The sequence below is a fragment of the Bombyx mandarina genome, chromosome 19, assembly GCF_030267445.1.
Source record: "Bombyx mandarina strain Sakado chromosome 19, ASM3026744v2".
Lineage (NCBI taxonomy): Eukaryota > Metazoa > Arthropoda > Insecta > Lepidoptera > Bombycidae > Bombyx > Bombyx mandarina.
Genome location: NC_143225.1, coordinates 11,172,225 through 11,186,289, shown reverse-complemented (window position 1 = coordinate 11,186,289; position 14,065 = coordinate 11,172,225). Strand labels below are relative to the sequence as shown.

Below are 14,065 nucleotides of genomic sequence, written 5' to 3'. Positions count from 1 at the left end.
CTATCATATTTCGATTGCCTCATTGATTTGGTGGTTAATAAGCCAGTCTACTGTAAAACTGGGGTTCGTATTCGATTCCCGTCAGAATCAGTACCGTTAATAACCATAATATTTAATTTGGTATTCTGTGATTGGTTTTATACGATCAGTTTGAGAACGGTGAATTTTCAATTTTTCAATTTAAATGCACTTAAATATTTACTTTGAATACCACGTCGCTTTTACAACTAAAACGTATTTATTATTAATAATTCGATTTTTTTTATATGTCTATCATCTCATACATCTAGCGTGTGACAGAAACAGATAAAATTACACTAAAATATATCATATATATTATAACTACCGATGACCTTTCGCTGTAATGCATTCAGGCTTAAATTAGATAACATAGCATTGACGGGAACGTGTTAACGAAACATACACTCAACAAAAATTACCTCCTTGTCCGGCAGTCGGGCAAATTAAAGAAAATCTTAATTGAAGCGATCTCCTCGAGTAGTTATCAACGCTAGGTACGTGATAAAGAGGTACTTAAGTGGTTGGAAGATGTCACGCCCACTAGTCTGCGAAGTTTTCTTGCCGCGCGAACATGTCTAGAGACGATACGTCAGTTCACATGCTAAGGAGTTTCGTTGGCGACATATTCTTATTGGTCGGACGTGAGTTTTGTTTTAAGGTTTTTTTTAAAAGCATTTTTGAATGTTACATAAACTGTGACGTCATTAATTTTTATGAGCTCCTTTTGTATAGATAATTTTTGTCTCAATTTATTCGAATGTTTTTCAGTTCTAAATTGAATTGGTTTTATTAAATTTCGAAAAACAATATTCTTAATATTATGTACTTACAATGTTTTAATCGTAAACATTGACTTCAGTTAAATAGTTCCAGTTATTATTTTTTGTAATTTACACGCCCGAAACTCGTTAGACAATACAATGTGAATAATTTAAAGAATGAATCAAATAGTAAGGATTCGTGATGTTTTTGACAGGCCTTTTGTTTGTAGGGCATAAATATCCTAGTTTTTATTTATTGGTACTGTTTTGTACTGTTATTTAATGAAGTTTAAATTATACTGAAATTAAATGATTCAATGAAAAAATCACTACATAGTATAAAACAAAGTCGCTTTCTCTGTCCCTATATCTGTCTGTCACTATGTATGCTTAAATCTTTAAAACTGCGCAACGGATTTTGATGCGGTTTTTTTAATAGATAGATTGATTAAAGAGGAAGGTTTATATGTATAATAACATCCATTAAATAATGGAGAAATTAATAATAAATTACAGTTTCCGAAGCGAAACGAGGGCGGATCGCTAGTATAGTATAAATGTATAATAATAAAGTTCGCAAATAATCGCGTGGAAAAAAATTATGTGTACATTAACTTAGGACGCACCTTTGGCGTAAAACACAACTTGTTTTGCCGATAGAGTAGACTAATCGCCTAGTGTAAACATTGATCGCTAAATGTCATGTAAAAACACATAACTAAACTAACCTTTTTCTAATGAAATACGTACTTAACAAATGTACACGATTGACTTCCACGGTGAAGGAATAATATCGTGTAGTAAAAATCATAACCGCAAAATTATAATTAGCGTAATTACTGGTGGTAGGACCTCTTGTGAGCGGATGGCGCATTTACGTTGTAGTTGTCTATGGGCTCCAGTAACCACTTAACACCAGGTGGGCGATAAGCTCGTCGATTTTTAACATTGCGTATTCACAAGACGCGTAACTAAGACGTTTTTGGATTGATTAACTGATATAATATATTTTTCGAGACAAAATCAAAATTGTAGATCGCTAAAATTTTGCAATTAGCTCTCGTGAACAAAATTCGTTCTCCTCAAAACTTGGACAGGATTTTCGAGAGTTCCGATTTTGAAATCGTTTTGAATTTTCAGTATTGGTGTGTAATATCTCATTAGAGAAGCTATGGGTTCAAACGCATCGGGGTTTCTTCTGTGGCGACGAGAGCTTAATGCTCCCATACAGAGACGACACAGTAACGGAATTAGTGCTGAGAATAATTGGAATAATCCCGCCTAGTATATTAGTAAGTGTTTTAGAAGTTATTTTTTCTTACAATCTATATTTAAATATATATGAATTGCTGTTCCTTAGTCTCGCTAAAAGTCGAGAACGGCTGGACCGATTTGGCTAATTTTGGTCTTGAATTATTCGTGGAAGTCCAGAGAAGATTTAAAATGTGAAAAAATATGAAAATGATTTCGAATTATACAAAAACAAACAGTTTTGTTTGTCTTTTGATGTCCCCCCCGTCGGATTTATTCTTTTTGTTTATTTTTAAGTTTATTTTATATAAAAGTTTAGGTCTCTTATTTGTCGATTGAGGCACAACGAAGTCTGCCGGGTCAGCTAGTTAGTCAATAAAACTAAGTAATGGTGTACCTCATGAGAACACGCGAATTCAACCGGTCACCTTGACAGACATGAGATCGAAATCACAATAGTTAGCGTCGCAATTGTAATCGCTCAGCATTTTTTTTAACTCATATTCCCCTCGAAATAACGACCGGTGTGGCATCAACGTGTTACAACATGGCGTGTAATTAGTCGAACTCTACGTCAAAACAACCAGCTTATTCGCTTTGATCTGACTGATCAAATAATGCTATATTCTGCATAACCTTGTAAATACAAATAAAACCCAATAAATGAAAAGGTAAGTGCAAAATGATAAATATTTTTTTCTGATAGAAGGCTCAGAATTTGAAAGCGGCGTTCTGCTTTACCTTGAAATCTATAACCCTCGGACATCTCATGGTAGTATCATTGGGAGCACTCGCGCGTCGATTTGCTCCTGCCTGTAAACATTTACTGAGAGACATTTTTTTTTAGATTGCTTAGATGGGTGGACGATCTCACAGCCCACCTAGTGTTAAGTGGTTACTGGAGCCCATAGACATTTACAACGCAAATGCGCCACCCACCTTGAGATATAAGCTCTAAGGTCTCAGTATAGTTACAACGGCTGCCCCACCCTTCAAACCGAAACGCATTACTGCTTCACGGCAGAAATCGGCGGGGTGGTGGTACCTACCCGTGCCTACCCAAGAGGTCCTACCACCAGTAAGAACATAGTACCAGTAAGACATATCGTCGTTGTCAAACCAAAATCTGCTATGTGCACTTTTTGAGATTTTTACTTTTTGACCTTTTCATATAGTTCACAGCCCTATCTACCGTTTAAAAAAAAATGGTATGTCTCTATAGCTTTAATATTTATCTATCTATAGCTTTCATTTGATATGGTTCTTAAAAATTCACCTTCATATAAAATTTTATACGACAATTTTTTTACTCGTTAATTCAAAATAGAGTTTTTGCACGTAGCAGATTTTGGATTGACAGCGTCGATATGTCAAATGCCCGTGGAACCAGATTTGGTACGACCGAACTGGCATCGGCTGTGAAGCGAAACGATCGTGACTTCAAACACACCTCATACCGGATAGTAGTCATTAATGCGACTTGTGATCACTTAACTAGATATATCCGGTTATCCAGCGCTAGTTTTTTTTCACAGAAACTAATTATTCCACCAGATTTTAATCTTCGAGTGGACTCTTCTGCGCAAGGAACGCAGCGCAAGATGTTTTTCCATACCCGTCCCGTGGTGGGTGAGAAGTTCCTTTGGCATTCTCGTGTCGTTCTCGGTCGGGTTTTGCTTCAATGAAATATTTACGAACATGGGAAAGAAAGTCATTGGAAGACTTAGACCACATTTCTTTGATGTAAGTAAACAGAGCAATCATTTGTTTCTAGTCGCTCAGAAATTTCCAATTGTAATTCTGTCACTTGTTAAAGTACTACTAATGGTACCCCGGTAGTCGAAATTCGACTATAATTAATTGAAATTATAAGTTTGTACACTATTATGATTCTATCGTCAAAGACTATTATACTTTTGTTATCACAGAATTCGCTAAGACTAACTACACTTTAGACAAATATTAATAAAGACAAACAGTATTCAATCTATTCTCAATTTGACCACAGACTTTAAACAATAAGAAAATTTTGACAAAAAGCAAATAGTATGCATCCGGGTGTGTGACAAATACATGGTAGTATGTGTAATGTTTTATTTTTATTGATTTAATGTATTTTTATGCTTAACTTAAGAAAATATTAACATTCTGCACTCTTTCTCTATATTCTCTATAAGGGTGGGAAATTTCATACTCCTCCGTCCGCGCAATTTTTCTAAAAAGGGGTACAAAGTTTTTGCTTCCCGTATTAATGTATAGATAACATATTTATGTTTTAAGATACACTTATTTTAACAGAATAACAAATATATTTTTCCTGCAAAATGAAGTTTGACTATCGCTGGAAATAAATGTGCTTACCGTAAAACTGATAAGGACGTACGACCTGTTATTAGAGTCGACTAGTATCAAAGCCGGCAATGTGACTTGTGGATAATTATTGGTAAATCAGAAAAACGAATTATTGACTTTGTATTCCATTGGCAGTCACAAAACTCTTCTGAACGACATCTTAGATAAATAACAGGTTAAGTATTAACCTTTATTTAATGCAGGTTTTGAACCGTATTCTTTGAAGGAGACGATTATATTCAAAACAATCTGTATTGAAATATCAATAATTTTTTTTTGTCCAAATGCACAGATTGCCACCTTTGATAATAGACGACTCATTAAATGTCATGTTAATTAAGTTAAAGAATTCATTCTAAAAATCAAAATACAGAAACTATATTGAATCTGTAGTCTTTATACCCTGATACTGGCGGTACAGCGTCTTGAGAGTCTACATAGGAAGATAACAACGGCCAAATTTATTTAGACCGCCCGCAAACCAGCTATGCTCAATCTCCAGCTCTTTCATCTCTTCAATCTTTTACGATAGGCAGCAGCTTGGCTCTGCCCCTGGCATTGATGACATCCATGGGTGACGGTAACCACTCACCATCAAGTAGGCCGTATGCTTGTCTGCCTCAAAGGGCAACAAAAAAAGCTCAACCACCCGCCTATGCAATAATATAAACATATACAGTCAAACCTGGATAAGCGAGAGTTCAAGAGAGCACAATCTCATTCTCGCTTATAGAGGGTTCTCACTAACCCGAGATTCTCGCTAATGCTCCCTCTGAATTTCGTTTCGCGATTTTCCGGATTCAAATACATTCACTATTTTAAGTTTATGACTTTAATGACAGTACTTTAATTTCCGTTTTTATATGATGCAGAACAGAACTTTCCTTCGCAATTGATTAACGATAAATTGAGTAAGTCCGACAAACAGGACAGTACACAGGCACACGTGTCCATTCGAAAAAAATGTGATAAAATAACAACGTTATTTAGTTCCACGAAATAGAATAGGTTCAATATTGACGAGAAAACATAACAAAAATAATGATAGGGAGTTCCACGAAAGTTAAGAATGAGTCATAAAATAGCAGATGTTAAATTTGTCATTTGTTCCTCCTAAATAATATAAATAAATAAATAAAGCTCGGCTGTCGCTTATAGAGGTATAGATAGGTAGCAGTCTCACTTACGGAGGTCCATGAGGGAAAAACGACTCTCTTACAGAGGTTTCTGTTTCTCGCTAATAGAGGTTTTGGGAGCTTAAAATTACGGGTCCTGGCTATTACTCTCACTTATAGTTTTCTTACTTATCCAGTTCTCACTTACCCAGGTTTGGCTGTAGTTCGAAAGTAACTATACTTGAGACCTTAGAATTTATATCTCAAGGTGGGTGGCGCATTTACGTTGTGGATGTCTATGGGCTCCAGTAACCACTTAACAAATGGTAGGCTGTGACTCGTCCACCCATCTAAGCAATAAAAAAATAATAAAAAAGAGTTCACGCAGTGGGTCAATGCTATGTGATCCGATGAAAGAAACATAAGTATCATTTAAAGACTAAATACTTTTAATCGATACTAATCGCTCAGATTGCCTTCGAAAATAAAAAATTAGAAATACTAACCTGATAACTTGATTCCAGCTATGCAAGCCTTCAGTGGACTGCAGTTTGCCAACTGACTTCGGACGGTACATCGCTCCGAATGAATACACATGCACAGCCGAAACTCCACTCTTGACTGATAATTTAAGAAAATCATTCCCCAGCGGACATTCTTCGAGTATCGCCTACACTGCAATTTTTATAGCTGTGAGTTTACGTCCTTACGGATCCATCAAATCCAATATCCTTGCATTAGACACCTTTAGCTTTCACACTAGGAGTAGGGACCCCGGTAACCTTACTCGTCGAACTCGGCAAATATTTCGACGTGCAACCTAACCTAAGCATCAACCCGCTGAGTTTCTCGGCGTATCTTCTCAGTGGGTCGTGTTTCCGATCCGGTGGTAGTTTCTACGAAGCACGGTTCTTATTAGGGTTTGTGTTAGCAACATCGTCAGGTTTGGGCCCCGTGAGCTCACCTACTAGTTAAGGTTACGCTGATATGGTATCTCTAGACCAAAAGCTTAGGCTAAAAAAAACATATAGGTACATACAAATACAGAATGTAATTTATAATAATAATTTTGTTTTTTTACACATAAATAGAAATAATCAATTTACATTTAGGTTAAGAAAGAAAAAGTAATGCAGGATAGAATACTGGTATAACGAATATGTGACCAATAACTAGAGTAGTACCCACCCGTATCTCCGACGACAGACTAACCAGTAAAGAGACCTTGGACGTCTGCATAAACTTAATGAAAAACATTTAAATTACAGATATACTTAGAAAGGCGCTCAGTGTGGAAGAACCACAGGATCTTTCGTCACACTATTCAGTTGGCATTTTTACTGATGAGTTGGTACGTCGCCTTATCGAGAATAACAGACTTTAAGCATCACTGGAGCGATGTTCTCTGTGGATATGCTCTGGGAATGTTCATCGCTCTATTTATGGTAAGCTAAACCTGTATCTTCTCTCCATTATCATTCATGCTGTTGACCTTTTGATTTATTATCAACCCCGATTGTCGAACAAAGCTTAGTAATATGGGAAAATATTGTAATTTTTTTATTTATTCAGTATACCTTTCTTTATTTTTACCAACTTATTAATGACGTATAAACTTTAAATAAATTGTACGTATTAATAATCCATTACAGTACACTATTAATATTTTTGTTTTAGTTTAATATCACCTTTACTATATTTAAAAAAGGTAAATAAAATTTAAAGTGCCGCTAGATTGTTTTAAAGCTTATTTTTTATTTATTTTTTATTTATTGCTTAGATGTGTGGACGAGCTCACAGCCCACCTGGTGTTAAGTGGTTACTGGAGCCCAAAGACATCTACAACGTAAATGCGCCACATACCTTGAGATATAGTTCTAAGGTCTCAGTATTGTCACAACGGCTGCCCCACCCTTCAAACCGAAACGCATCACTGCTTCACGGCAGAAACAGGCGGGGCGGTGGTACCCACCCGTGCGGACTCACAAGAGGTCGTACTACCAGTAATTATGCAAATTATAATTTTGCGGGTTTCATTTTTATTGCACGATGTTATTCCTTCACCGTGGAAGTCAATCGTGAACATTTGTTGAGTACGTATTTCATTAGAAAATTTGGTACCCACCAGCGAGATTCGAACACCGGTGCATCGCTCGATACGAATGTACCGGACGTCTTATCCTTTAGGCCACGACGACTTCAATTAAATTTACATGTTTTTGTATAAAAATAAAACCGAACACACGTAGTATTCTTATTATATTCTGTAAAGGTCCCTCATGAGCTTTCTTCTTTTACTTCATATATATATTTTATATGTAAACCTCGTTTTCATGTACTCCGTAAAATTGAAAAATTAACGCTCCTAATTGACCAATTAGATTAAAAATTATTACGTGACGTTATCAATTATTCTCGCTTCGACCAATGACATCATGACAGCAAAGCGTTAGGTCCAAGCTCCTCACTTAAATCTGTACAGCTATTTATGTTAATTAGAAAAAAAAAACTTCAGAGTAGTCGCGTCGGGTTATCTGCGACACTTAGTCATTGTTTCCGTGATTACCACATACTTTGCCTCTGTGGGATCGTTATCGTACGGATAACGCTTCGAACAAAATTGTTTTATGTACGACACAAATTGAACTGAGTCGATTTCACCGCGTCAATTTAACTGGTTTCCTTGGTTTTATGACTGAGGGATTACTGGTGGCCCGGAGGCCTTTCCTCTCGGCAGGACTTCTTGTGAGTCGGCGCGGGTAGGTACCAGCACCCTGCTTTTTTCCCCTACCTATAGCCTAAGGGGCTATTCCAGCTACGCCCGGACGGGTAGGTGAGCTCAACCACCATCCTGCCTATTTATGCGGTGAAGCAGTAATGCGTTTCTGTTTGAAGGGCGGGGCAGCCGTTGTAACTCTATTTGAGACCTTAGAACTTATATCTCAAGGTGGGTGGCGCATTTACGTTGTAAATGTTTATGGGCACCGGTAACCACTTAACAGCAGGTGGGCTGCGAGGTTGTCCACCCATGTAAGCAATAAAAAAAAAGATCCGACGAGAAACTCAGCGGGCTGATGTTAATGATCAGCCCGCTGAGAGATCAGATCTTTAATTTCCATCGAGGTGACGTGTGGTAACGTGACCGACGGTGTGGTTTCCTTGTCTCCGTTTGGTTAGTGTATTTGGACATATAAAACAACGTCTGTATTTTTTTATAGCTTAGATGGGTGGACGAGCTCACCGCCCACTTAGTGTTAAGTGGTTACTGGAGCCCATAGACATCTACGACGTAAATGCCACCACTCACCTTGAGATTTGAGTTCTAAAGTCTCAGTATTGGTTCAACAGTTGCCCCACCCTTTAAACCGAAACGTATTACTGCTTCACGGCAGAAATAGGCGGGATGGTGGTACCTACCTGTGCGGACTCACAAGAGGTCCTACCACCATAATTACGCAAATTATATTTTTTTGCATATTCCGCAAAATTATAATATAATTAGATTACATGAGTGTTGGATGAAATTTACAATTAAATACACGTTTTCAATTGATTTCAATAGTGATAATAGTCAAAGAGGTTGTCCTTAAATATAAAATTAATCAATTAAACTCGATAATCCACAACTTCAACACAATGCGCGGAGACCGCCGAAAGATCTACCTTGAAATTTTTCTATTGGCACAAAAAATATCATAAATGGATATGTATTAATGACTAGCTGACCCGGCAGACTTCGTAGTGCCTCAATCGATAAATAAAATGTATAAAATAAACTTAAAACAACACACATCAAAGGAAAAACAAAATTACTGTTTTTATTTAATTCCGAGCATTTTCATATTTATCTACCTTTTAAACCTTCTCTGGACCTCCGCAAATAATTCAAGACCAAAATTAGCCAAATCGGTCCAGCCGTTCTCGAGTTTTAGCGAGACTAACGAACAGCAATTCATTTATATATATATATATAGATTTTAATTAAAACTACTTTTAAGACTTAATCTCGTGTTTTTTGTTATCATTATATTACTAACGACGTTTTTAATACTTTCGTCGTGGTCGATAATACATATAATGTAAATAAAAATCTGTAAAAGCAATTTTAACTATATGTATGTTCGACCCGCGAAGCAAATACTATAATATTATCATATTATCACATTCTTGGCACGCTTCGTTCATCTCATCATTAATTACAAACTGAAGCGTGTAAATGTTTCTGTTGCTTATCATTTGTGTGCGTGTAAATCATGCGATCAATTTATCTGCTTAGATAGTAAGTAGTACTATTTTAAAATCGCTAAATGATTTTGATGTCACCGATTGTCATGTCACATATTAGCGATTTGATGATTCTACCTTAATGTTTTAAACGTTTTTTTTTTTGGGAGGTATCTTTATTAAAGATCCATAAAATATACAGAAGTAAACTTAATTGAAAATTGATAACAATATTTTTTATATCAGACCTGAAGAGGTTCGCTTGTGAATCTGAAACAGAAATAATACTGTGCTGTGAATTATTATTGAGGTTTATATTCTAAGCCAGTGTAAGCAGTTATTATTTTTAGTTATTTTGAACTTTGTGACGATGACTTAAGATTAAAAGACACGCTCGTATAGCCGGCGAACGATTTTTTCTGTAGAGAGAAATCAACCGAACTTTTTTCACTGAAATTTTTTTACAAAAAATTGACGGTAGTAACCACAATACTCTAATGTTTAATTTATGCTGATGATTTATGAGATATCGAATTCATTAAATCTTTATTTGTCGACATTAAACTTATTATTTTAATTATTTAAATGACACGCGAAAATACGACATAAAATAGATCTTGAATCTTAAGATGCCTATTTGTATCTATGGTACAAATTCGGTCGCTGGCCGAACATTTCTGAGAAAATCCGAAACCATTTTTATTGCTAAAGTTTATCTTGTGTCAGAAATAAATAAAAAATCATTCCACATTTAACAACCCCAAGCTAAGATTCCCCTGTGTTACGGGTACCCAAAACACATGCGAGATACGAACAAACAGACTCGGACCTCTAATGCCAAACATTTTTAATATTCTTTTACTGGCAACCTTTTACTGATGGTAGGACCTCTTGTGAGTCCGCGTGGGTATGTACCACCGCCCTGCCTATTTCTGCCGTGAAGCAATAATACGTTTCGGTTTGAAGGGTAGGGCAGCCATTGTAACTATACTGAGATCTTAGAACTTATATCTCAAGGTGGGTGGCGCATTTACATTGTAAATATCTATGGGCTCCAGTTACTACTTAACACCAGGTGGGCTGTGAGCTCGTCCACCCATATAAGGAATAAAAAAATAATAAAAATACCTTACGTGGGACGCACCCCCCGACTAGGTGGGTCGATGACCTTCGAAAGGAGGCCCCCAAGAAATGAACTAGAAGACTGAAAACCGGGCTCACTGGTGGTAATTGGAAGAGACCTTTGTGCAGCACTGGACGACTGTGAGCTGATGAGGATGATAATGATGATGACCGACATAAATTAGTTCCGTTAGATGTCTGATTGGGAACCGAGTCTGGTCCTCCTGATTAGGATCACTAGTAAAACAACACGTTTTAAATATTTTATTGATATAGTTGTTTACTTTAATAAAGAGCGTGATTGCTTTTCTTTCAGGCCGTAAGAGGAACTGAGCTCATTGAGGCGAAGAAAAACAATTCATCACCAACACACGAAGTTAATCTTAATCATCAAGAACTGCCTATTAGTGCGTAACGGGAATTATTATTATTTTAATAGTATCCATTAATAGTTAATTAATTTAATGTTTTACTATAACCAAATATACTCTTAACGTACTATCTGCCGCGTAGTGGGATGTAGACATCCCACTAGGTAGTAGGACGACCAGTTAAAGGTCGCGGGATTACACTGGATGCGGGTTACCTAGGAGAGGTCTTTGTGGGGAACCTTGAGGGAGGCTTATGTCCAGCAGTGGATGCCTGTAAGCTGATGATGGTGAAGTACCTGCCGATTTGAGAGGTAAGCGATGGGACAGCCATTACACAATTGAGATTTCGATTTCATGGTACTAATTACATTTGAATGGAGGCGGAAATAGCATTGTGTTATTTATGCACTGCGGGAAGCACCTGACACCAGATGGGATGTTGGCTTGTTCTCTTACTAGTACAATAAAACTAATATAAATAATTAATTGTTTAATTTAAAATGGTAATCTATTCAATAAACATGTTACAGGGTGAAATACAAAAAATAAAAGTATGTATATGGTAAATTATACAAAGCATTAGATAAATTTCACTTGTTTTTTTTAATGACAATAAAATAAAAATCATCTTAGTTATTAAGTGACAATTAAACTAGTTACAATGTACTAAAAATGATTTAAAGTTACCAAAAAATGTATTTTAGATTTAATGCTTCTTTCTCTCTGTAATGTTTGGAATTCATCATTCAGGCGATTCATAGTCAACAAAACAAATTCCCATAGTTACCTTTCTCTTATCGCATTTCAGACTTATTACTTTTTAGCTCTGAGTAAGTACCGGATACGTTTGTTTACTTGTCTGCTATTTATTTACTGGCTGTATGTAAATTTAATGTAAATATCTCAGAAAACAAAGTCTTCGTTTCGACTTGTTACATAGATTAAGACGTTAATAATAATATTATTATATTCATTTAGTTTTAAGAGTTAATTTAGCCAATAACATTTTTAAAATACGCAAACTTTATTATGTTTTATATTGTGAAATGTTATATTAAAAATCGAGTATTCTGCAAAAAAACATGTATTATTGCACACAGCACATCCAAAATATTATCAACCTTTGTATACTTCAAGACAATTTTGCAAGGAAATACGAACATGGCACGTTTTCACGTGCGACTACCAACGATAAAGGAACAATAACCTTGTGTTAATTAAATCCGTAAATTACATAAATATGCAGATACACTGGTAGTATTTATTTGTGAGCCCGCACGGGTAGGTCCCTTTATTCTATCTAAAGACAACTAAGGGATTTACCATAGAATGAGCAGCCTCATTCACGTGGATGGCGGCGTTTACTGTCATGTATGTTTACTGTCACGGTAGGCAGCGGCTTGGCTCTGCCCCTTGGATTGCTGAAATCCATGGGCGACGGTAACCATTCACCAACAGGTGGGTCATATGCTCGTCTCGAGCCTCAAAACCACTTGAAACAAGTTAGGCCGTGAGCTTGTGCAGCGACTTACCAATAGCATGGGACATGAGACTGTGACCTCATGTCTCATATCATTGACTCCGGTAATCACTGACTTCAGATAGGGCTTGAAATCATTCACCTATCTAAGCAATAAAAACAGCTCTCGAGATATATTTGGATGTATAAATGTGTCGATTCAGAAAACACCCAACATTATTCCACCAAGTATTTCTAATCAGAATTAAACTCTGAAAAGACAAAAAATTCTTAAACTCACAGAATCACTCATTCTCGCAGAATCTTCTCAGTGGGTCGCGATTCCTAGACGGTGGTAGATTCTAGGTTAGTGTGCTAGTGTTAGCAAATTCTCTCAGGTTGAGCCCTTGAGCTCGCCTACCCGGCTGAAATAGCCTCTTAGGCTACCACCGAATAGGTAGAGGAAGAAATACGCCGATAAAAAGAACGCCTGATCCAATACGTATAGCCATTACATGATTAACGAAATAAGGAAACAAAATTGAATAAAAACATCACCATCAGTCGAATGCCGACGAATGATTTAGGCCCACACAAGCTCTACAGGACTGGTCGTGAGACCTCCACCTGAACTACAAGGTACTTCCTTACACTTTCATTTTAAGCACGGAACCCTGAAAGATCAGGGGATGAATAACAAAATGTAAGAATTTGTTTTAAGCTAAGCAATCAGCTTGTAAAAAAAAAAGTTACATACATTTTTCCGAAACAAAAAGTTTTTCGTTTGTTGGTCAAATAGCTGGACGCTCACGACCCACCTGTTATGAAGAGAGTGATCTTGGCCCAAAGATATCAACAACATACATCCCGCCAACTACCTTGAGACATCAGTTCTAAGTCTCAATTTGAAGTACAACAAGTTCTCCGACTTCAAGCCGAAACGCATTACTGCTTCACAGAAATAGGCGGGGTGGTGTTGCCTACCCGTAAGGCCTCATAAAATTAGCAGTAAAACAGTAGCCTGTATCATTCCAGTCCAGTAAACTATAAATTAATCTGTGGATCCGTCGATACGTAAAATCAAAAACCATGGAAGACATTGACATGCTTATTACACGCAGCGTTCGCGAGTCGTCAAGTCATGGTACAAAAACAATTTAAGCTGTAACTGATCTCTCTGCAAAATCTCATCCAAGTCCGTTCGGTCAATTTTGCGTGATCGAATCAAGAAAATACGTAGGAACAAACTTTCACATTCACAATATTCGTAACAAGTAACATTGTATTGCAGTTTTTTTTGCTTCTTTAATTCTATTTCAAATAGTCGATTAATATTGGAGTAACGCCGTCTATCGCAGAAAAGTCGAACGTATATCGAAGGATCTAGTA

The 14,065-nt window shown here is 36.6% G+C and overlaps 1 protein-coding gene across 1 annotated transcript; it reads left to right on the top strand.

The window, feature by feature from the left end:
* Positions 1–508: 508 nt before the first annotated feature.
* LOC114253286 (putative phosphatidate phosphatase) lies at positions 509–12,298 on the top strand. The gene is made up of 6 exons (XM_028188105.2): positions 509–662; positions 1,923–2,074; positions 3,588–3,776; positions 6,025–6,192; positions 6,769–6,945; positions 11,163–12,298. The coding sequence occupies exons 1-6, from the start codon at positions 593–595 to the stop codon at positions 11,259–11,261; spliced, it is 855 nt and encodes a 284-aa protein (XP_028043906.2). The 5' UTR covers positions 509–592; the 3' UTR covers positions 11,262–12,298.
* The last annotated feature ends 1,767 nt before the right edge of the window (positions 12,299–14,065 follow it).